Source organism: Callorhinus ursinus, unplaced genomic scaffold, assembly GCF_003265705.2.
Source record: "Callorhinus ursinus isolate GAN/ISIS: 27379988/994484 unplaced genomic scaffold, GSC_fseal_2.0 scaffold4, whole genome shotgun sequence".
NCBI classification, from domain to species: domain Eukaryota; kingdom Metazoa; phylum Chordata; class Mammalia; order Carnivora; family Otariidae; genus Callorhinus; species Callorhinus ursinus.
This window is the reverse complement of record NW_027397066.1, coordinates 31,240,933-31,265,245: the sequence shown is the minus strand read 5'-3', so window position 1 is coordinate 31,265,245 and position 24,313 is coordinate 31,240,933. Positions and strand designations below refer to the sequence as shown.

Below are 24,313 nucleotides of genomic sequence, written 5' to 3'. Positions count from 1 at the left end.
TTTCTTTTTTAAGGAAATTCTCCCTACATCTTTTATTTTTCAGGTAAGTCGTGGCAAAGCACACTGAACTAGAAATCAGGATACGTAGGTTCTGGGTGCTGCCACAACAAGATTGCATGACCAAAGGCGAGTCATGTAACCTTAGCTTCCTCATCTGCTCAAAGAAAGATTATGCACAAAATAAACTCCAAGGTCCCAAATTCTTTGGATCTGAAACATCAGCGTTCATTTTTAGAAGACCATGTAATTTAATGTGTTATTTTCTCTGAAAATGAAGAAAAAAGTTATTCTGAAGACAAAGCTTCTAGCCTTTAAACTTTGAAAATATAGGTTTTTGAAGAGTTTGAGAGAGAGAGAGAGAGAGAGAGCGAGCGCGCGCAGGGGGAAGAGCAGAGGGAGGATGAGAAGCACACTCTGTGCTGAGCAGGGAGCCTTCCAGCTGGTGGGCGTCATGGAAGCCCCGGGACTCCAGGATCATGACCTGAGCCGAAGGCAGACACTGAACCAACTGAGCCACCCAGCGGCCCTGAAAATATGGTTTTTCATAATGATGATTATCCATTTTCCTGCTCCCCACCCCCCATTCCAAACTTCTAGCCTGCTCTTCAAAACAAAGGCTGTAATAAATCAATCAACTATACAACCATCTAGTCTGGATCAATGCCACTCTTGGCAACCTCCTCTGAGCTAACCTACAAACAATGATTTTTACCCTTCGTGTCACAGGTTTTAGAAGCAAAGGTAACACTAACCCAGACCTTCTGGTATTCCTGCTCTTTAAAAAAATCATTTAAAATGTAAGTTGTTCCTAAAACTGAAGGAAAAGATAGTAAATCATTAGAAGGGGTTGTTTTCACTGAGGACTTGCTACTCTTTAAATTTCAGATTCAAGGATTGAATATCTTAGAACAGATGCTCTCAATCTCGATTCCAAGCCGTGAACCTTGATGTTATGAAGTTTTACATGTTTTATGTAACAAGTGCATTTTTCCAAAGAAAGTTCCCTTCAGATCTTCAAGAAAGGAAAAGGACAATCATATACCACAATCCCAACTTTATACTGAGTACCCCAAGGAGGTGATGGATACACGGTGAGTCTACACACCCAGGAGGCATGAGGAACTCTCTCATTCACTGCTGATGGGACTGCACAATGACACAGCAGCTGTGGGGACCAGTTTGACAGCTTACCAAACCAACCATGCCCTTAGCACTCGATCCAGACAATCACACTGCTTCCTATTTACCCGAACAAGTTGAAAATTTATGACCATACTAAAACCAACACACAAATGTTTATAGCAGCTTCATTTATAACTGCCAAAACTTACGAGCAACCCAGGTGTCCTTCAACAGTGAATAAACAAATTGTGACACATCCATAAAATGGAATATTAGGGGCACCTGGGTGGCTCAGTTGGTTAATAAGCATCTATTTGCCTTAGGCTCAGGTCACGATCCCAGGGTCCTGGGATGGAGTCGCACAACAGGCTCCCTGCTCAGCAGGAGAGTCTGCTTCTCCCTTTGCTTCTGCTCCTCCTCGTGCTCGCACTCTCTCTCTCAAATGAATAAATAAAATCTTTAAAAAAATGGAATATTATTCAGCACTAAAATGAACTATCGGGCCATGAAAAGACACAGAGAAACTGTAAATGCATTTTGTTAAGTGAAAGCCAATCCACTGCACGCCGTATGATTCCAACTGTACGACATTCTGGAAAAAGCAAAACTATGGAGATGGTAAAAGATCAGTGGGGACCTGGGGTTTGGGGGAGAGGGGAGAAATAAACTGACGGAGCATAGAGGATTTTTAGGGTAGTGAAAAAAACAATTCTCTTTGATCCTATAATGGTTGATACATGTCATCATACATTTGTTAGAACCCAGGGAACGTACAACACTGAAAGTTAAACCTAATGTCAACCATGGACTTCAGTTATTAATAATGTATCAATATGCGCTAACCAATAGTAACAAATGGACCACACTAAGACATTAATAATAGGGAAAAGTGGCCTGAGGGTAAGGCTGGGGTGTGAGAGGTTATATGGGGACTCTATTTTCTAGCCACTTTTTCTATAAAACATAAAACTGCTGTAAAAAAAAGTCTATTTTTTTTTAAGTCTAGGAAAGAGGAACAGACAGGAATTAGGGGCTGCCTCTGAACAGACACCTAAGAGTTGGAACCATTCCTTCTTCCATAACTTTAATTAAATATTTGGGGCTGTTCTCACAAGAAAATGTGTATAAGCAATTGCTTATTTCAAAGTCTCAAAAAAGGTTAAAAATGCAGTAATAAGAGGAGACATTTTCTTTTCCTCAAAATATACAAGAAAGAAGTTGTCCAGATGGACAGAAAATGAGACAACAGAGCATCATGTACTATCACAGTCATCAGAAACTGAAGCAAAGGAGGAAATGCATCAGGGAGGTCGTGAAACATCACAGAGGAAAGTCAGTAAGGTCAGAAATCCACATCCATGATATCCTACAAGGTCAAAAAATAAATCCTTCCTTCCTTAAAATAACTGAAATGTGACTAGGGTCTACTCTTCTATTGAGTTCAAATGATTAACAAGGTGTCCCACCACCCTCCACAGTTGCAACTCATTCCTTTCTACAGGTGATTTAATTTTACAAACACATTAGTCAGAGAGACAAGTCTGAGGAAAATGATGGGGAATCCAGTTGGATAGCATCACTTTGCAGTTAAAAATTAACTTTTATAGGGGTGCCTGGGTGGCTCAGTCGGTTAACTGGCTGCCTTCGGCTCAGGTCATGATCCCGGGGTCCTGGGATCTAGCCCCATGTCCAGCTCCCTGCTCAGCGGGAAGCCTGCTTCTCCCTCTCCCTGCCACTCTGCCTACTTGTGCTCTCTATCTCTCTGTCAGATAAATAAATAAAATCTTTAAAAAAAATTAACTTGCTTATAAAAAATCAATCTGCAGTGTCAGGGGCGCCTGGGTGGCTCGGTCACTAAGCGTCTGCCTTCGGCTCAGGTCTTGATCCCAGGGTCCTGGGATCGAGCCCCACATTGGGTTCCCTGCTTAGCAGAGAGCCTGCTTCTCCCTCTCCCACTCCCCCTGCTTGTGTTCCCTCTCTCACTGTCTCTCTCTGTCAAATAAGTAAATAAAATCTTTAAAAAAAAAAAAAAAAAACCATCTACAGTGTCAGAAGTCAGGATGGTGTGTCCCTGGCGGCAATACCGAGGTGGGGGGTAGTGGGGGGAGATTCTGAGGAGCTGGAAATGCTCTATTTCTTTCTTTCTTTTTTTTAAAGATTTATTTGAGAGAGCGAGAATGAGAGAGAGAGAGAATACATGGGGTGGGGTCAGAGGGAGAAGCAGACTCCCCGCTGAGCAGGGAGCCCGATGTGGGACTCGATCCCGGGACTCCAGGATCATGACCTGAACCGAAGGCAGTCGCCCAACCAACTGAGCCACCCAGGTGCCCCTGGAAATGCTCTATGTCTTAATCTTCATGCTGGCAGCCAGCCATTCATCTTTTTATAAGATGAATACTCATAAAAATTCACTGAAACACTCACACCACTGATTTGTGTGCTTTTCTCCTGTTATATTTCATTTAAACAAATACAAAACAATTGATTGCCTGTTAAAGGTAACAAAGCCAGTTCTGCCACATGCTTCTTGACTTCTAGGAGAAGGCCTACGAATTGGATGTAAGAGTGACTGGAAACTAAATTTCCAACGCTGAGTGATGAATACCGGAATGCTGGAATCTACGGTCTTCGGAGTACTTAAAATGGCAATGCTCACTTGGACACTACTTCCTAACATCTTTTTATAACGTTATAATCAAATCTTATAGGAATTAATTTTAAAGCCATGGAGAATCCAGCTAAGTTGATATTCTTCAAAAAGCGGAGGGAAAAACAGCTCCTCTATTAATCTTTAAAACTCGTGAAAAATCATGTTCTTTAATCATTATTGACCCCCACTGAGTACAGATCGACTTGATTTATCCACTCAGTATTAATTCAGCCATTCCCTGAAATACTCTCATTCTGAAGAAGAGAGTTGGAGTTTGGAGGCATTTCCTTTACTAGCCCTACTTGGGCTGGAAAGCACCAAAGGGGACCGACCACCAGACCCCGTGGGCCGCCTGCACAGCTGCACAGTGAGATATGCTTGAAGATTGTGTTTCCTAAGGTCATCAATTAGACAGTGGCTCTGAAGTGTCAGGAGTCCCCTGACAAAAGGGTTAACAGGTCCCCAGGCTCATCTGGCACCAAGTTCTCTCAGTGTGCTCAAAGTCAGCCCGCACGTGGCAGCGACAACCTCCAGTGACACGTACACGGCCATTACAGATTTCTGTTCTTCATGTCCTGTGTGGTCTGCCCTTCTTTCTCTGCATTAAGCATTTATTTACAAAAACCCTGATTATGTATGCTTTAACTAAGTAATCATGTACCATTAATTTCAGTCGTAATTACATTTGTCTTATGAAGATATACCCTTGGAGAGTTCTTCAGAAATAAATTACCCTCCAGGAAAACTGTACAAAGGAACGTCTTAACCTTTCTGTTTACAAAAGGGCTCCTGACACTGCAAAGCCATCTTTTTCTTTACGATCTTTTTGAAAGGTATGATTTTCAAACACATTAGCAGGTGCTGCTACCTAGAAAGAAACTTGGTTTATAAAATGTTTCATAAGAACCAAGAATGGTCATTGAAAATAATTCAATGAAACCCTCAAGCCGTTAGAAGAAGAGTTCCATGTCAAATTTTATCATTTAAAAGGAAGAGCCGCACTTACGATGATGGAGGACAAAGAGCTGGCTTTTCACACCCAGTGTCCCTTCCCTTTGGTCTTTAAGCCAACTGAGTTATAGAGCCTTCTAGAACAACACATAGGGGCCCCAAGATATTAACTGCATGCACTTAAAAACAAAAACAAACAAAAACCTGTGTCATCATTTTTCTCTAAAGTCTCTTTTCCATAATGCACTGGATATCTAAAATTTTAGATCAAAGAGAATCTTAGAATCACATCCATTAGGAATTTCTCATTGCTGAACAACACTTTATTACCTATGCTGAGTCACTGCACTGTTTTGGGATGGCTACACAGTGCTGTCTAAATAAAATGCACATTAGGGGAAGAATGTGCATCTCCTAAGCTTGCCGCAAAGATGTTCCCCAAAGTGGCTTGATAACACTTGACTAGCAAGTGGACCGGCATCATGGAAAAAGGCCCCAGCCTCCATGGTAAATGCATTAACAGTCAGAAGCAAACCGCCTATCCATTTATGAATTCCAAGTACAAATCACACTAAGTTTTTCTGAGTACTGTGTCCTCAGAACTCTAAAGATCCTTCGAGAAAAAACAAAGTAGCCTGTCTCAGGTTGATTCAGAAGAAAACAAGAAAATGTAAAGGCAACTGGAAATTGTGAAAATTACATTCTAAGCTACTTATGAAAGTGAAAAACCTTCCCATGCTTTTCTTCTCCGAACATGTGTCACTCCTGCCAGAAAATGAAAATGGATCACGGGCCTGCGTGTACAGTCCTGCACCCACTGAGGAGGCGGAGAGAACTCCCCATCCAGAGCTGCCAGCCCTCTTGATTTGCTTAATAGACTCCTCTGCAGGACCCCTGTCGCTCTCCTCCCCGCAAAAAAAGGTATTTATTCTTTGTCCTGATGTGCTTTCCTCCCTACAAAAGTGCCAGGAAACATTAGAAAGTGCCCCTCGGCTGAAGCGGACATGAAATCTGTGATGAGCTCATTAAAGATTCATAATGAACACAGAACAGGCATTCCAGCACACGCAGCGTGGTTTCCCCGAGCTACGCGGCATCTACATGCAAGGACAAGAGCGAGTTTCCAGAACACCGACGAGCCTGGCTTTGGTTTTGTATTTTGTTTTTATGTTTAGGTTTGACACACAGTTCTAAGTAAATAACATCATCTCCATCCCTTTCCAACACTGAGGAAGAAGGCAGGAACCACCAATGACCAAGTTCACGTACGAAATGCTGTCTCTGCCCACTGCCACACTTTGGGGCTGGGACCCCGAGCAGGAAGGGGCTGGCAGAAGCTTCCCGTGGAGCAGAGGAGTGCTCGGGGACCACAGTCCACGTCTTCTGTCTCCTGGGCTGAAGGCTCTTTCCACTGTGCGATTCCTTTCGCTCATTCCAAAATTTTTTTAAGGCAGGAGTTTTCTGGGTTAGTCGCGTTTACCGTGAAAACCAAGACCTGGTGGGAAACTGCCGTCTGACCTGGCCCCTGCCCAGGGCTGCTAAGCCTAAACCAAGAGGAACTCGGGGCCACTTCCTCTGAGCTGTGGCAGCTCTGGTTTGCTATTTTTCATACGTACCATCTCACAGGTAAGCTGCTTAGCTCTGCTTTCAGTCTAGCAATTAGAAACTCGTACTTTACCTGAACCTCTTCAAAAATAGTTGCTTGCTCCTGATTAGTTAATGTCGTCAGGTGCTTCTGGAGTTCTAGTTTGGTTTTGGAAGAATTCATTCCTATTAAGAAAAAAAGAGACAGGAAAACACTCTATGGAGAAGTTACAAGGCAGTAAAACTTCCGTACTCGTGCTTTTTTACGTCCTTACCCACTTACTCCAGGCTTCTGAAGTTTTCCGGACATTCTACTCAGTAATATCGTTCACGATGGTGATGATGACAACATGTTTTAGTCCAGCCCTCATTCGCCAGGCACGATCTTAAACATTAGGCCTGCCTCATTTAATACTGAGAACAGTCAATGAGGATGCTCCAGTTATCCCCATTTTGCAGTTAAGGAAACCGAGACCCAGAAAGCTGATGTGATCTCCAAAGACCACCATACTGGGCCCCACCTCAGGTCTGCGCAGTTCCGAATTTTTCTTTTCTCCACCACTCCGTGTTAGAACACCTCATACAATGGAACGCTGTCCTCAGAAAATAGATTCTCATGAGTATTTATATATAAACTTGACAACTCAAGGAAAAACAACTACTGCTCCATTTGAAACATGTTTCTCTTCCACAGTAGACTCCTCCGCATAAAACTGATTCATGTCACTAACAAGCTCCGTTTTATCACCACTTGCATTAACAGTCTTAAGCCCATCTAATTACCATTACAGAGGATTGCGAGGAAAAGTTAGAAAGTCACAATCTTAGTGCCAATGAGAAGCTGATACTCCGGAAAATTGTTTCTCCACATAAATATGGCTTAGATCCTGCTTTGCCTTTTCTTGGTGCTGGAGATAAATGTTACACATGCTGAGAAGATTTAGAATGAAAAGGATTTGCTGACCGAACTACCGTGGGAAAACTGCTTACCGTGGGAAAACTGCCGACGCTGAGTACTTTTATTCCAAAGGCAATCCACACCTCACCCACCTGCTGCAGCTCCCTCCCCATCCCCCGCCCCCCAGCTGAGGAGGCTGGGCGGCTGGGCAGGTGCTTGGCCAAGGCTCTGTCCCGGAGGACACTGTGAATACATCTACACGGCTTAAGGATGGCCAGGAGGGGACACCTCTGAAGTCTGGAACCAGGACTTGGAAATCAAGCCTCTGTTTTTACACAGGTGTTTGCTGAGGTCTAGAGAAGCCAGGTGACTTGTCAAAAGTCAGGAGGCCGATCAGCAGCCAAGCCTGCCACAGAGCCGCTGCCTCCCCACCCCCATCCCCACCCCAGGGCGGCTGGACGCAGAGCCGCCACCCTGCTCACAGCTCTGCTGGAAGCTGCGCCCCTCCTCAAACTGCAGGGGCTATCTCAGCTTCCGGGATGTCCCTTCTCCCAGCAGCACCCCCCCCTTAGTTTTTGCCAAGAAAATCCTATAAAAATAAAAGCCAACACTTCTGAAGTGATTGCTATGCCACTATGTGCATCATCTCAATCCTCAAAACAATCCCTGAGTGGGCACCATTTTTAGTAATTCCAATGTATAAATGAAGAAACTGAGACACAGGCAAAGTCCAGCATTTTGTCCGAGGTCATCGGCTAAGTAAGGGACAGAGTTAGGCTCTAAACCATGTCCGTTTACCTCCGCAGACGGCTCATGAACTCTCCACTGCCTCCCTTTGCCCAGGGAGTCAAGTCGCCTGACCTACAGGTGGCTTCAGTCCTAAAGTGAATGCAGAGGTGGATGAAGTACAGAAAAGACAGATGGGTTTTGTCAGAACGCAATTCAGGGACTCTTCCAGCAAGCTGGCAGGTCATACAAGCCAGGGAAAGAGAGAGATGGTTTTACTGCACTAACTACTTAAATGTTGAATCAAAACAGTGTTTAAATTTACGAGTAAAATGAACAGTCATCATTAACCAAAAGGCCTCTCCGCAGGTCTCTGACACAATGTCATAAGCATCCTATTTTGGACATACATGTATTATTTGACGAGACACTCACATGTGGAGAGAACCCCCAAGCTCTAAGAAAAGTTTGACCAATTACACAACAGACTAACAGTATAATAGAATAATTACACAACAGACTAATTATATACCTCTAACAATCAGGCCACAATACAGACTACTCTTCATATTCAGCGGGTATGAAGAGATTCTTTGACGAGTTTTATCCTTGCCGTCAGGATGCCTCACCTCAGGAGGTCCCTGCTGCCCCACCTCAAACAGGAGGTGAGGTTTCTGACCCCACCCCCCAGGCCCCCATGCCTGGCTCTCCACTCCATGTTTACAGTGAACCTTCCATGTGGCTTCTCAGCAACATCAGCCACTGCTGGCTGGTTTCTGCAGGAAGAAGGTGGCACCCCCCACGTGATGCCAAAAGGCTTTACAGGGGGAAGGGATGCAAGGAACAACAGAGAAAAAGGTAGCCAGAGTGAAGGGCGTTCCAGAACTACAACCCCTTTAGCCCGGTTGTTAGTGAGGTCACCTTCACACCGCTAGTGCAGAAAAGGCTCTTACTAAGGGAGCTCTGATGAACGGCTGTGCTCTGCCAGAGGCAAATTTACTTAGCAAAAGGAAAACTCAATTCAACTTTCTTCCTTTTTAGAATGAACATATAATTCATTCTAGTAATTCCCAAAATGCTCTGCTCAACTTTAAAATAAGCAAAATGCTAAATAAAGCACTGGAGGAGTTGCTCAGAGTTCAAATTCAGACCCAAGCAAAGCTGCACGTCTTACATGTTGTGAGTGGAGTGTCCAACATGATCGGTGGGTAGAGTGTATGTACTCTTTTATAAATGCTGGGGCATAACCCGACTATATCAATTGATTAAGAAAGCAGTCTTTAAGTCTTCCTTTCTGTGGCCGTGTCACTGGTCCTCTCCCCAGTGTATGGAGATCCTGGCCAGAGCCTGACTTCCTATTATAGCTATTCTTACAGGAACATACAATGAGCTTTCATAAACCGCTTCACTCTACTTATGAGGAATGCACTATAGCAAAGAGCAAGGGCCTCAAAGTGTTCGTAAAACTAGCATCACCCCAACAAAGGACACATCTCCCCTACTATGGATGCCTGTAATACTGTGCCCTCTTAATACTTAAGAAATGATTCCCATCAGGCAGGCAAAACACCAGTCTTCTAGTTGTGCTATCAAGAATGTTTCTACATTAGCAGAGCTTTCTGCATTGCTTGGGTTTTACCAGGTAAAAAGACGAATTAAATAATAATTCCAAAATACAGCAGCAAAATCCCTACCCTGACTGAACTTTTCAGCTCTCACTTTCTGAAAGCTAAGCCAGACCACAGAAAGATTTATCAAGTAGAACTCTGGAATCCTTCCAGTCCTGCAGATCACAGTCTGCTTTATCTTCAAGGTCAACATTGTCATTGGCTTCTTAATAAGCTCTTAAGGGACATTTCTGTCATCGTTTCCCTTATCTTGACAACCACTAAGGGAAGGGTTAGTGATCCTTTCAGATGAGATCTCTAGGTAAGGCTCAACTTTTCTCCTTTCCAGCTATATTCTGTATAATGTCAGCAAATAGTAACAACTAGGGAAGCACAGTTGAAAATATTAATCATCTTGATTCATTTTAAAGAGCACCTATAATGCCAGCAAATGAGCTTTTGAAACTTAAGGTAATAATTGTCAATTTAGCTCATTTAAAAAGGGAAATCAGATACCACTGCACACCCATTAGGATGGTTATCATTAAAAAAAAAAAAACGGAAGAGAGAAAGTAACACGTGTTGGTCAGGATGTGGAGAAATGGAACACTTGTGCACTGCTAATGGGAATGTAAAATGGTGTAGCCACTGTAGAAAATATAATGGCAGTCCCTCAAAAAATTTAACACGTAATTACCATACGATCCAGCAATTCTACCTCTGCGTATATTCCCAAAAGAACTGAAAACAGGAACATGAAGAGATACTGTACACCAACTTTACAGCAACATTATTCGCAACAGCCAAAAGGTGAAAACAATTCAAATGTCTATGGACAGATGACTAGACACTGTGGTACAGACACATAAGGGGATAGTAGACAGCCTTAAGACAGAATGAAATTCATGCTACAACAGGAATAAACCTAGGAGATGTTACGCTAAATAAGCCAGTCACAAAAGGACAAAAGCTGTATGATTCCACTTAGATGAGGTACCTGGAGCCCGTCACGCTCACAGAGACAGAAGCAGAATGGTAGCTGCCAGGGGCCGGGGCAGGGGGCCTGGAGAGTTAACAGCTTAATGACTTTTAGTCTGGAAAGATTACAAAGCTCCAGAGATGGCGGTGGTGGCCTCAAAACAACGTGAAGGTACTTCACGTCACTCGAACTGTCCACTTTAAAAAGGTTAAGATGGTCAATTTTATATGATGTGTACTTTTACAACAATTATGAAAAAAAGGGAAATGAAATCTAAATAGTATAGAGTTTTTCTCGACCCAAGTAGTGCTTATTAAAAGTATTCTAGGGACATGCGGGCGCCTGGGTGGCTCGGTCGGCTAAGCGACTGCCTTCGGCTCAGGTCATGATCCTGGAGTCCCGGGATCGAGTCCCGCATCGGGCTCCCTGCTCGGCAGGGAGTCTGCTTCTCCCTCTGACCCTCTTCCCTCTCGTGCTCTCTCTCTCTCTCTCTCTCAAATAAATAAAATCTTAAAAAGTATTCTAGGGACATGGGAAATGATCAAATCTGGTTTGGGTTTTTTTTGGTTTTTGTTTGTTTGTTTTTTACAATAACATAGGTTGTTTAAATCCTGTGACCCCCCCTCAGAATCACACACATTTTAGAAATCCTCCTATAAATGGAAAAAAAATGTAAAACCAAAAAGAGAGAGGAATGAACCCCTTCAATGTCGGGTTCCCTCAGAGGATCATCATGGCGGGTCTACCCTGGTTCTCTTCCTCTCACGCCCCGCCTCCCCTGCAGGCCCAGAAATGGAGCATCTCTCCTCCCACCTGAACAAGATTCCCCACCCTCGTTCGGGAGGGATCGCCTCCTTTCTATTCTGACCCACCGGGGCCCTGTGGCTCTGGATTTGCTCAAACCTCCCCAGCTGTGCAAAGCTGGGTCAGCTGGCTCTTCCCCCAGCACGGCCTTCTCCTGGGGGGCGGCTCTGAGGGCTGGTAACAGGGAAGGCTTTCCCACACGGGCAGACTCCTGCACTCACTAGTGCACTCACTAGTTTCCCCCTAGACTTCACGAGTCCTCGATGTACTTATCCCTAAAGTATACAAATAAACAATCCTCTTTCCTCTCACATGTGAAAGCACCTAGCACAGTGCCTAGTACATCTTAAGTGCTCAACAAACAGTAGCTGCAAATGATCACATTTACCGCGGTTTCTCCCTACACCACATTTCTAGACACTATAGTCGACTCTCAGTCCCTTTTACTCTTTCCCTGTGACTCAGCTGCAACCTGTCTTCTGCCCCCTTCACTCCGTGAGCACTGTTCTGGCAGGGGTTACCGATGACCTTGGACCTGAAACACCTGGTGGAGATTCTGCAGCTCTGACCTTAGCAGATCTCTTCACAGTAACCAACCGGGCTGACCTGACCACTCACAACCTGGATAAATGCTAGGCAGCTGTATCTGTAGTTTCTATTTCTCTACTCCACGACCCTTAGAGTGGCGATGGTAGACGGGGGCATGGCAGTTCATCTTCAAACCCTGAGCACCTAGCACAACAGCTTGGCAAGATACAGAAGACACCCCCCCCCCACCACATGCTGGAAGTTCACCTGTGATCCCTGTGACTAACAGGAGCCTCTCAAGGAACGCAGAGTGCCTCGGTTTTCCTGGAGGGGGGCCGCTACTCACCCTCTATCCGCTCACAGAGCTTGTGCAGGCCCTGCAGGGGGCAGCCCTCACACAGCTGGGCAGGTGCCTTAGCTGTCTGCTGCACGGCAGCCACAGTGAACGCCTGCTTCAGGGTCATCATGATTTCATCAACCTGATCAGAGAGAAGACACAGGGCAGCCAGCAAAACGCCCATTTAAGACGAGTGGGGCTGAGATTTCAGGACTCTGCAAAGACTTAGCATTTTAAGATTTGGCGGGGGGTGGGGTGGGCTATTAATCACCGATAGACAGAAATAATCATAATAACTGCTAGGATTACAGTCTGAGAAACACTACCTAGATGCTCAAAGCTTGTAAAGGAGAAAAGGTAAAAAATAAAAAATTCAATACTCATGAAAAAGCCAACTCCTCTGGATCATACGTCCAAAATGACATATTTTAATGCTAGGCCAAGGGTAAATGGGAGCAGGTCCTCAAAAACAATGAAAATGGAGGACACATACCCAAATAAGGCTTGCATGTGTACTAGCTAGTTATTAAATAGTCATGGCAGATAATTAAAGCCAAATAATGACACGTCGATGAAGCTCTATGGTTTGCGAAGGAAAGAAAAATCAGTGAGGTTCACATTGCATGTAAGTATGTTTTCCAGGTAAGAGCTGCTTAGTCTCACTTACCAGAGCTTCATTGGTGCACTGAAACACGTAACAGACGAAATGAAAGCCTCCGCCCCCTGAAGACTCTCGGCAGATAAACCCAAAGTGGTCCACATGTCTGATACCCTATTGAAGGCGGGGAAGAGAGGAAGGAGTGTTGAGCGGTATATCCGAGTCACAAGTGTCAGAAGGCAACAAGACTTAGGCAGCACGGTCTTCTAGAACACTCTAAAATTATTTCCCAGATTTTTCTAAGGTTCAGTTGATACTGAATGTTACATGAGTTTCAGATGTACAACATGGTAATCTGACAAGTCTGTTACATTATGCCATGCCATGCTCACCCCGAGTGTAGCTCCCATCTACCACCAAGCAACGCCATTACAATACCACTGACCGTATTCCCAGCACTGTGACCGTTCATCCCTGTGACTTGGGCATTCCATACCTGGAAGCCTGCACACCTCCCACCCCTCTCCCCTCTGGCAACTGTCAGGTTTGTTCTCTATTTGGGTCTATTTCTGCTTTTTCTTCATCTTTCTTGAACTTATTTCACTTAGCATAATGCCCTCTAGGTCGATCCATGTTGTCCCAAAAGGCAAGATCTCCATCCTTTTGATGGCTGAGTAATATTCCATTGGGTATATATACACACCACATCTTCCTCAGCCATTCCTTTATGGACACTTGGATTTCTTCCATATCTTAGCTATTGCAAATAATGCTGCAGTAAAAACACGGATGCATATATCTTTTTGAATTAGTGCTTTTGCTTTCTTTGGGTAAATAGCCAGTAGTGGAATTACCGGATCATATGGTAGTTCTATTTTTAATGTTTTGAGGAACCTCCATGCTGTTCTCCACAGTGCCTGCTCCGGTTTGCATCCCCACCAGCAGTGCACCAAGGGTTCCTTTTTCTCCACATCCTTGCCAGCAAAGCTCACTGTGATTTTGATTTGTATTTCCCTGATGATAAGTGATGTTGAGCATCTTTCCATGTGTTCTCTTGGCCATCTGCATGACTTCTTTGGAAAAATGTCTATTCAGGTCCACTGCCCATTTTTTAATTAGATTATTTGGTTTTTTGGTGTTGAGTTGTGTAAGTTCTTTACCTATTTTGGATATTAACTCCTCATGGGGTATATCATTTGCACATATCTTTTCTCACTCAGTAAGCTGCTTTTTAATTTTGTTGTTGGTTTCCTTCTCTGCAAAAGCTTTTTATTTTGTTTTAATCCCAATAGTTTATTCTGGCTGTTTCTCTTGCCTGAGGAGATATCTGGAAAATTCTGCAACAGCCAATGTCAAAAGTTACTGCCTATGCTTTCTTCAAGGAGTTTTATGGTTTCATGTTTCACACATTTAGGACTTGAATCCATTTTGAATTTTTATCTGTGTACAGTATAAGCAAGTGGTCCAGTGTCATTCTTTTATGTAGCTGTCCAGTTTTCCCAGGGCCACTGTTGAAGAGATGGTCTTCTCCCCATTGTATATTCCTGCCTCCTTTGTCATAGATTAATTGACCATACAATCGTGGGTTTATTTCTGGGTTATTCTGTTTCACTGATACATGTGTCTATTTTTGTGCCAGTACCATACTGTTTTGATTACTACAACTTTGTAGTATATATTGAAATCTGGGATTGTGATACCTCCAGTTTTGTTGTTCTCAGGATTGCTTTGGCTTTTTGGGGTCTTTTGTGGTTCTACACGATTTTCTCAGATATTTTAAAAATCTAAAAACATCTCTCAAATATGAAGATTAATGTCATTCTGCTAAAATATTCTGATTACCCCATAAGAACTGAAAAGGAGAATTTTTAATGTTCATTTTAGTAATAAAAAGAAGTACAGAAAAGTGGACACAGAAAAATGAGAACTTTTCCTATGTACTAAAGAATAAAGAATTACTGGGGCGCCTGGGTGGCTCAGTCGTTAATCATCCGCCTTCGGCTCAGGTCATGATCCCAGGGTCCTGGGATCGAGCCCTACATGGGGCTCCCTGCTCGGCAGGAAGCCTGCTTCTCCCTCTCCCACTCCCCCTGCTTGTGTTCCCTCTCCCTGTGTCTCTCTCTGTCAAATAAATAAATAAAATCTTTAAAAAAAATTACTTTGAAAATCAAAATAGACAAAAGGTTATTGAAGAAACACAACTATGAACACACATGCACACACACACGCAAACATAGACACAAAGGTTTAAAAAAAAAGATTTAAAACCTTGTACTCTCCTACAAGAACAAACAGGTAAGTCCTGAAGTATACTGGTATGAAGGATGAGTCAAGAATTATACACACAAAGAGCACAGAAGCTTTTAAATGTAAGCTATTAAGGCTAAGGCTGCACACCATAGTTTCCTAAGAACTCTTCTCAGTAAATATGTAAACTTGTCTTAGAAGTATCAGCTAAGAGGCACCGTGATGCAGATAAGACACAGCCCATAAATATTAATACGTGAGCGCCTCCAGAAAGCACCAGCATGCAGAGATACGAGTGCCAATAACTTGAAATTCAAGTCCTCATGTACACTTGTGTAAGCTGCACCCTTCAGGAAAGAATAAACTGTTACATGAAAAAGCAAACCTTAAACATTAACATTTCAATAGAAATAGCAGCAAATCGAGATTAAATTCCGTGGATCATCTCACTTTCAGGTTGAACATTTTCCAATAAATGGGCAATGACTGACATATTCTGGCATCTCAATCCATGTTCTCACAGCAAGGTTAGCACCTGCTAGACATTCGTTCTCCAGGGAATAGGATTTGGAAAAATTTATTTTGTAAATGGTTCCCTAGTCAACTATGAAAGAAGCATTCTTTATTTTCACATTTTGGGAAATGGATTCAAAAGGGATTTTTTTTTTAAATGTAGAATCATGTTATAAATCAGCAATGAGATTTTCATTACATCTTATTAATTATGAGAAAATGGAAGCGAGGAAGTAAGAAGTCAGAGTTTTAAAATACAGCCAAACAATAACTTTAAGTGATCTCCTATTTGCTAGGAAGACCCTGAGTACAACTGACATAACTCACTATAATTGATTCTCCAAAATCTCTCTATGAAACACACCTTGGGAGATTATCAAGAAAGAACTCAAGTAGACGAGGAAAGCATCCTTAAAGAGATTCACTATTTTAAGAAAGAATAACGACTCGTACCCAAAAAGAAGTTAAGAATTTTTATAAAGTAGAAATGAGCATTTAAAAATATTTGTGTGTATGTATGAATGTATAAATAAGACATGCACGCAGACCCACGCATATACATCTGGAATTTGTGACTACAGAACATTACCACCAATAACTGAAAAAAGAAAAGTACATCTATTTTCTCCAGTAGATTACTATTGCTAATAGCGAACTTAATTTCAAAATTATACGTATATTTTGCCTTAATATACCAAATCAAAGGAGAAATGCCAGGATCACAAATCAAGTATACCTAGAAGGCATACATTTTGTGACGTTTAGCACTTCTGTTGAATGACAGATAGAAGAATTCATTAAAAATGCAAATGCAAATGAGGCAAAAACCCAGCTCCATTTACCTGAGAGCAAAAGGATATCTCCTTAAAATTTTTCTCCAATGCTATTTTTTTGGTGTCAGGACTGATGAGGTAAACTTCAGATTGGCCAATCTTAAAAGACAAAAAAAGAAACTAGTTTTTCATGAAAGTTGAATTCAATTTCATTATACATTCTCATTCTGTGACCTATGAAAATATAGACTAAAAGGGACAAGCTGCTATATGATTCTGACAATTTCAATGTGGACAATCACCTCCAGAGGCTTCAGTTTACCCTACAGATTTCGTAGCACAAGACACCTGCTAATACGTTCACCCACATAAGACAGCAGGCTTCTTTGAGATCAAAGAACCAAATATCCAAAACTTAACAACGAAACCACAGATACCACATCTCCCCTTTATAAGGAAGTGACATTTCTATAAAAAGTAAAGCTTCCAGAAAACAAAAGCTCTCCTTTTGAAACTTCCAAACACTTTCTATTAACTGTTTCACTGAAAAGTCTTTTAAAATTATTAAAATAACCTACCATTTGTTGAGTACCTAACTACGTGTTAGGCATTCAAATACTACTTACCTGACTTCTTAAAGTTAGAGCATTAGCATAGTTAACACTGTCTTACAGCCTTGAGTCAGCGTAATGAACTCCATTCTAGCAGAGGACTGTGTTGCAACAGCCCGTCCCTCCCTCAGAGCCTTTCACTTGCTGCTCCCTGAACCCAGGATACTCCAACTAGAAGAATATCTAGTTGGCCACACTGAACCTCTGCTCAACGAAAATCACTTCCTCCTAGAAGCCTTCCCGGAATCCCCAGATGTTCTCACAACATCCTCTACTTCTCCTTTGTGGCACTGAGCACAACTGTAATGAGACAATTACTTGAACACTCAGTTGTCAATCCCCCTTACTGGAATCTAAATTCGGCGTGGGCAGAGACCAGGGCTGTCTTGTTCACCGCTGTTATTACTAGCATGTTGCAAGGAACCCTGTACACAGCAGTCACACACCAAGTACTTGAACATACATGTGCCGAGCAGCTTTCACAATAACACCAAGAGTTTTTTCTTTTTAAATATACATCACAGACTAAAGCACAAGCCTGAGTGCTTAGCATTCTTTTCAGTACATGACGAAAAGAGGAAGAAAAAGCCCTATTTACCCACTGACACATCATCTTCATCTTAAACCTGCTTACATCCAACATGGCCTTAACCTAAGTAGCAGCTTCCTTACCCGTCGGCCACCTCACTGCTCTGAGTTAGGCACAAGAACATTATACTCATGGTAATTCTGCTCTCTCTAGAATACCAGTCATGACATTCTAGAAGTTCCCTAGATCATCAGAGGCCAGCTCACTGCTGGCAAGGCCCCGGGCAGGCCCATTCAAAGGAGCCCAGAGTAGCACAAAACCCAGGAACCCCAAGTGCCAAGGACAGCTTCCCTGTCCATTCCTTTTCTGGCACTTGGCTATCAGTTCACCAAACCTCTTCCAGAAAAAAGGGAGTAACAGTTGGCTAAACTATTATTTCACTTTGGGTATAAATTTCAAATACCATCTTATCCCCAAATCCAATTATCCTGATTAACAAAGGATAAATGTTTTATAATAAATTAATAGAAACAGTAAAGAGGGAGTATTTTCGAACTAAAAGATTCTGTCGAAATATATTACTTGAAATTAATATACTTTAAAAAATCCTTTTGGGGGCCTCTTTTACATCTGTGCCCCGTTGCTTCCACTGAAAAGGTCTCTTTCAACTAAGGGGGGGGTGGTAGAGATAAAAACAAACAAGGATAGAAGATGGATTCTCTTTAGGTTTCCAACGATGATTTTAAAGGCCTAGGGCTAAAGTAAGGATTTTATCCTGAGAAAAGGATTATTCACAATAAAAATACACAGATTCACACATAAATTCAAAAGCAATTTGCTACGAATCCTTGCTCAATAAAGCAGGTTGAACATGGATCTCACACTGGGGATGAGCCTGGGGCTTGATGATATTTTACCGTGAAGAGCATAGTTCGATTTTCCTCAATATCTGTCGGCTGCACAATATTGTGTCCACTAATGAGGTGGTTCTCAATGTCGTTTTCCTCAAAGGAGCTGAAAAAACTACTACTTCGAAGGCTTCCATCTTGAAACTCCTTCTTAAAGGCCAACGAGCGCAGCCCAGGCTGGGAGAAGGATTTGCGCATGGGCCTCCGGCCCTGCTCGCCGTTCCCCACTGGCTGGAGCACAGACCGGAACTTCTCCGTGAAGGAGAGGCCTCCCGCGGGATTTGGGGTTTCAGAATTCTGGGAGACCAAGTTAAATTCGGCTTTCCTGCTGCAACTGACGTGGTTGAACTTCTCAATGCACTCGTCGATCAGGGCCGGAGGGGCCTTCTTGTGAGCCACTGTCACGCGGCCACAGAAGAGCACCTCAAACTTCTTGGCAAATGTGTCATCAAACTCGGACGGGCAATGGAGCTCCTCCTGCCGGGCAATCTTCCCGGCCTGGCGGATGGAGCTGATGATCTCAGGCACCTGCCAGGAAAGGAAGAGTGTTACTTGGAACCCGCAGTAGATGGTACTCCCCACCCTGGCACACATGCGCGCGCGCGCACACCCACACACACCCCCCCCCACACACACACACGGCATGACTGTACAAGCAGCCTACGCTCCGCTCTCCCCGAGCGCCCCACCGCATGCTCCGTGGCACTGAAGTAGGAGCCCATGGGAACCTGAGACTGTAGACGCCTTCCCATGAGAGGGAAATGCACCAGTTTCACAGACAGGAGAAGAGGAACAATATTTATTAAGCACCTCTTTCGTGCCAGGGACTATGCCAGAGGATTCACATGCCCACAACACTCCACAAGGTTAAGTGACTAGCCCATGGACATGGAGTCCAACGTGGCAAGCCTCGGAGTCCACCCCGGCTTAGTCCCACTGCAAAGCCACAGTCCTCTCCGCAGCTTCCGTCACCTCCTTAAGAGGTCTGTCTCCAATGGGACTCACCAAAACAATATGCGATTTTTCTCGATTTCACAGCAGTGTGTCTCAGAGAGCCCTCCACAGTAAATGGGTCAGATGAGGATGACAGGTGAAGACTGAAATTATCATATAAAACCTTTCTTCAAATCACATCGTTATTTTTTCTTCAAGGACAAATGGCAATTGATTACTTAGTTCTCGGTTTCCTAACAGTTAGCTGGTAATGACTACAGAGCTAGGGGGCTTTAACCACGGAGTGAGCAACCAAAACAGTGTCATTATCATGGCAACACACAGGCGCTTCTTCCCACACAGACTCCAAAGCCTTCGGGGTCCGTGCAGAGCCATGACCAAGAGAATGAACAAAAGGGTCTCGCATGCCATCATCGTCCCTACTGCTATACCCTCTCATCAGGAGCTTCTGACAAGAGCCTTCAAGGTGGCAGTGGACATGAAGATGAATCCGTGACCGCAGTAAGTATGTATGTGATCACTTAGATGAGGTACAGCCGCGGCACTGAAACAAGACAGGCTCGAATTCAATCTTCATAAGGAAGGACCTGGTTTTCGTTAGGACCTAACACCCAAAGCATTTTTTTTCTATGTAAGAAAATTCAATTTAAAGCCCAATACCCAGAGGCTCGAAGTCTTCTAACAACATTATAGAAGAAAGAACAGCAACAAAAAACCCGTTAACAATTCAAAGATCAACATATACAGGAAAGGGACATGGTTGTATATTTAAAATGTATGCTTCCGTTCTATAAGACCCAATGACTCAAGATTTTTCTCTTTGTGATTTCCTGTCAAGCATGTCTTAAAGACAGTATCTCTGCCATAAAGATCATGGTACATCCTCCCAAGGTATTTTATCATGCAAAGAGTTAAAATATGTTTAGCTAGAGTCTGTATTTTAAAAATTGATTACTGAAGCATACGAGCTAAACAGTACTAGATAAGCCAAAATCTCAACATCCGTCGAGCATGTATGTGCACTATTTGCTTGTGCTACAGCACACTCCCTGCCCAACTACACATCCCATGGAAGCCTGAAAATGGTTAATATAAAAGAAGGGAGGACAGAGAGAAGAGGGAGGGAGAAAGCCTAGGTTCCATTCACCATTCACACCTTTGCCAACAAGTCTACAGGCCTACCGGACATTGGTAAGAACTGCCTCAGTTTCTTAAAAAAAAAAAGCTTTTAAGATTTTTCAGGTAAAAGTTATTTTTGTGAAGTAAAGAATTTTCAAAGAAAAATAACCAATTCATGCAAGTAAAGAACCTCACCACTTTTCTGAACAAGTCTATGAAATTATTTTATCAGGCGTCCCATGAATCTTCCCCAATATTAAACGTACTCTCTGAACAGAAAAGTCTTACACAGGCTCCTGAGGTTTGTTAAAATAAGTGTCATTTCTATATCTGGGTCTTTCACTGCATCTGAGGTAATGGTGTCTTTCATTAAATAATCAAATGCAGAAAATAAATAAATAAATAAATAAATAAATAAATAATCAAACGCAGAGAAAATGTGTGAAGTCGTGTGAATTTACAGTGACTCGATGGTAAATGGCAGAGAGAGAAGTAAGACCCAAAGTAGAGAATCTGATTGCTCCCTCACTTCCCAAGGCCAGAAGAGGCTGAAGAGCACAGCACAACCTTGGTCGGGGTGGAGGCTGTGGAAGTTTTTCCAACCGCCAGTCTTTCCTACACACTAATCACAACCTTTAGGAGACGGGTTTTAGTCAAAGCCCAGTGCCCCCTCTCCTTGCTCTGGTGAACTGTAACACGGGCATAAAGGAGAAAACGGGTTAAAAAGAATCACTGGGATCCTGACAAGAACATAACCATCTCAGAGTATTTGACAGCATATCGCCAAACATAATTTCAGCAATAAACTGTCAACAATTAAAAATCTAATGTTTTAAAATTACCATAAGTAAAACAGGAGACTTTTTCAATAAAAAACGGACTCCACCTGTGTGTAAGTTTGTAAATCTGTATTGAGAGTGTAGTTCCCTTTACCAGAATGACCTGGAGCACTATTTCTCAAAAAATGAAGGCATAATACCCATTTGTGATGAAATGCTGAATTCTCCATTCTTTTAACTTTGTCCTGGACTCACCTACAGGGTTACTTGTCACATGAGGGGACAGAGTCGTTTACTTAATTTTATTTCCAAACATTTCTCTAGGTATCACTAGATGCCAGGAGGTAGGGATCCAGAAGCAGGAGATGGAAGCAAGGCAGTCCTGCCCGGGCGGGAGTGGGGCCCCAAGGGAGGCTTAGTTAGAACGTTTACAGTATTGAGATGGGGTCTGGGGGAGCCTGGACAAAGATAGGAGTCGAGAGAAAAGCTGAATAAAAGCTTAGAGAAGACAGAATACACAAGATTTGGCGGCTATCTGGATGGGGGAGTTGAGGGCAAGGAAGCCAGCAGGTGACTTGCAGAGTCAGCCTCAAACTGCGTGAGCAGGGAACACAGAAGGAGCAGGTTTGGGGAGACGACATGAGGAGTTTGGCTTGTGTACATGTTAAGACCAGGAGGACTTGAAAGTAAAGGCATCCAGCGGGCAGCTGGGCAGCCGGGCAGCTGGGCCTGGAGTCCAAGACAGGAGATGTAGGCTGGGACGCCAGCAGCCCACGTGCAAGAGTGGCTGCCACCTGGGAACAGAAAAAGGCAAAGTAAAGGAAGAAGGCAGGGATGGGAGCGTAGGCCACACCAATGCTTCAGACATAAAGAAACTGGGGGATGGAAGGCAGAGGAGGAGGGCGGGGGAGCGGTCAAGGATGACGTCAGAATGTCAACCAAGGGCGAGGGGCCACTGAGAATCAGCAGCTGTTGAAGTTGGCAGCTTACAGAGATATGTAAAAAGAAAGAAAGAGGTGATGCCAATAGTAACCCCTAAAATAAGCAAACAACTGAAAAGTGTCTCAAGGTAAAACTGCAGGCTCTGAGAACATAAACTTCAAGTTACAATATTGACCGCAAATACACTGACCCTGTTCTGGCAAATACACTGAGGACGGTGGAGTTTATTCCCACTGATAACGATCTGGGTACTTCTAACAAAATCTTTTTTTAGTATAGTCAGCAATAATATCTACGTCATTTCTGATCACAGAGAAGCAGATAGAGTAAATTAAAGCTACCTACAGCAAAAACAAGACCTGAAAAGCATTATACTGGCATCAATTCAATAAGGGTTTGAGATTTTATTTCCTTGTACGTTGGGAATCACAACAAAAAACAATGTTAATTAAAATGAATCACCAGTAATAAAAAAAGGCCAAGTTTAGACATAAAATTTATTAAACTGCACTTCTGTCAACCTATGAGTTTATACTAACGCTCCTTTTTAAAGTAAAGCTGCACTATTTCACAATCAAAACAACTTTCTTTCAAATTCACATACTAAAAAAGCATGGTATATATGTATGTTGTTTCTGCAGCAGGCTTAAGTGAATACTGTTTTTATAAGTCACCAGAAAATGATACTTAGTGTAAGAGAACTAGAAACATTCATTTCTGTAAATAAAGTCCTTATTTCAACATTTGGGTCAACTTTTTTGGTAAGGATTTAGGGATTTTAAAGGATTATAAACACACTGCAAGTGTAATTTTACTCACAAGGACTAAGGAAAGAGCTTCTAAAACAGTATTTAGAATGAAAAGTCATTTTACTTTACATTTATATTTGCTTTGCTGCCAACTGGTAACAAATAAATATTAAATGAATCTGAAGAAGCCCGGATTTGTATTTAAAATTGTAGCATTTTTTTCCTGTTATTTAACAGTAAGACATTCCCAAACTGCAAAAATATGGCAGGCCACGCTGTGCTTTGTCCCTTAGATGAAATGTTCTCTTATGGCAAAAAGTTAAAACAAGCACTTCTAGGAGAAAATTATTCTGCATTAATTATTTTCCAGAAGAAACAGACTTGTGTTTCATTTGTGTTGGTAAGGAGTGGTTTTTACGTCCGTTGGTCAGAAACAAGGTAAATGTAAGGGAAGAAAATGAAATTAAATCAAGTATTTTCCTCTGTTTTACATGCCTTAAATTTAATACAAAACACTTAAGGCAACATCTTACGAGTGCTCACGACTTAATAAAGAGACTAAAACAGCTGTCTGACCCCATCCGGATACGACACATGTCGGCACCCATGTTGCCCAAGAGCGCAGCCTACAGAACCTAGATTCAACACAGAGATGTGAGTACACCTCATACAGGGAGGAAGACGGGATTCTTCTGACCGGAGAGGCTCGCAGTCTAGGGAGTAAGGGACACTCTACATATGTGATTTCCAGGATAAAGTGGCAGACGCGAAAACACAAACAGGAGCAAAGGGACTGAAGGCTGGTCCCGAGGAGAGGCCTCTCCTACCTGCCCACTGGCTTTGGATCCTCAGGGTGAACTAATGCCTCGACTCCTACTTTACGCTTACAACTAGCCCAAGGTCAGACTCAAGGGGTAGGTCTTCCCGAAGGAGAGACCAGCCGCGCTCATGAGCTGACTGAGGCGGCATCCGGCGCCTGAGAATTGTTAACGACTGCTGGCCCCTAACACAGGGCACCCGCCTCCTTCATCCTTCCCCTTCTATCCTCTGGGTCTTGCTCTCTCCTCTTACGCAAAACAGAAGGGGAATTCAGCTTCCCCAGTTCTGAAACGGCAAATGCGACAAACTCTTAGCTGTCAAACCCCATGAAAAGAGTCTCTGCAAACACAAAACCCAACATCCTACTCCAAAATAATCATTTGAAAGGTTCACTACAACCTTTTGAGGCAAGCACCATGTTTCTGCAAATGTTTAAAACAATGAGACACAAATCCAACCTAAGTGATTTAACAGCTGCAGGAGCCGACCAAAGCGGGTGGGAGGAGGTCAGCAAGGACGACTGAGAGAAAGGAGCTTCTGGGAGACTGTGAAGTTGCTTTGTAACTCTCCTAAAACAAAGTTTAAA

At 43.0% G+C, this 24,313-nt stretch overlaps 1 protein-coding gene across 9 annotated transcripts in view; it reads right to left on the bottom strand.

Annotated features, from left to right (window-relative positions):
- Positions 1 to 24,313, bottom strand: part of TBC1D1 (TBC1 domain family member 1) — a 226,012-nt gene that overhangs the window by 99,873 nt on the left and 101,826 nt on the right. For all 9 annotated transcript variants that reach the window (XM_073891531.1, XM_073891527.1, XM_025887689.2 and 6 more), the window contains 5 exons: positions 18,375 to 18,893; positions 16,387 to 16,476; positions 12,854 to 12,958; positions 12,196 to 12,328; positions 6,402 to 6,493 (listed from right to left, as the gene is read on the bottom strand). In XM_073891531.1, coding sequence (XP_073747632.1) covers positions 6,402 to 6,493; positions 12,196 to 12,328; positions 12,854 to 12,958; positions 16,387 to 16,476; positions 18,375 to 18,893 — 939 coding nt within the window. The remainder of the gene's footprint in view (positions 1 to 6,401; positions 6,494 to 12,195; positions 12,329 to 12,853; positions 12,959 to 16,386; positions 16,477 to 18,374; positions 18,894 to 24,313) is intronic.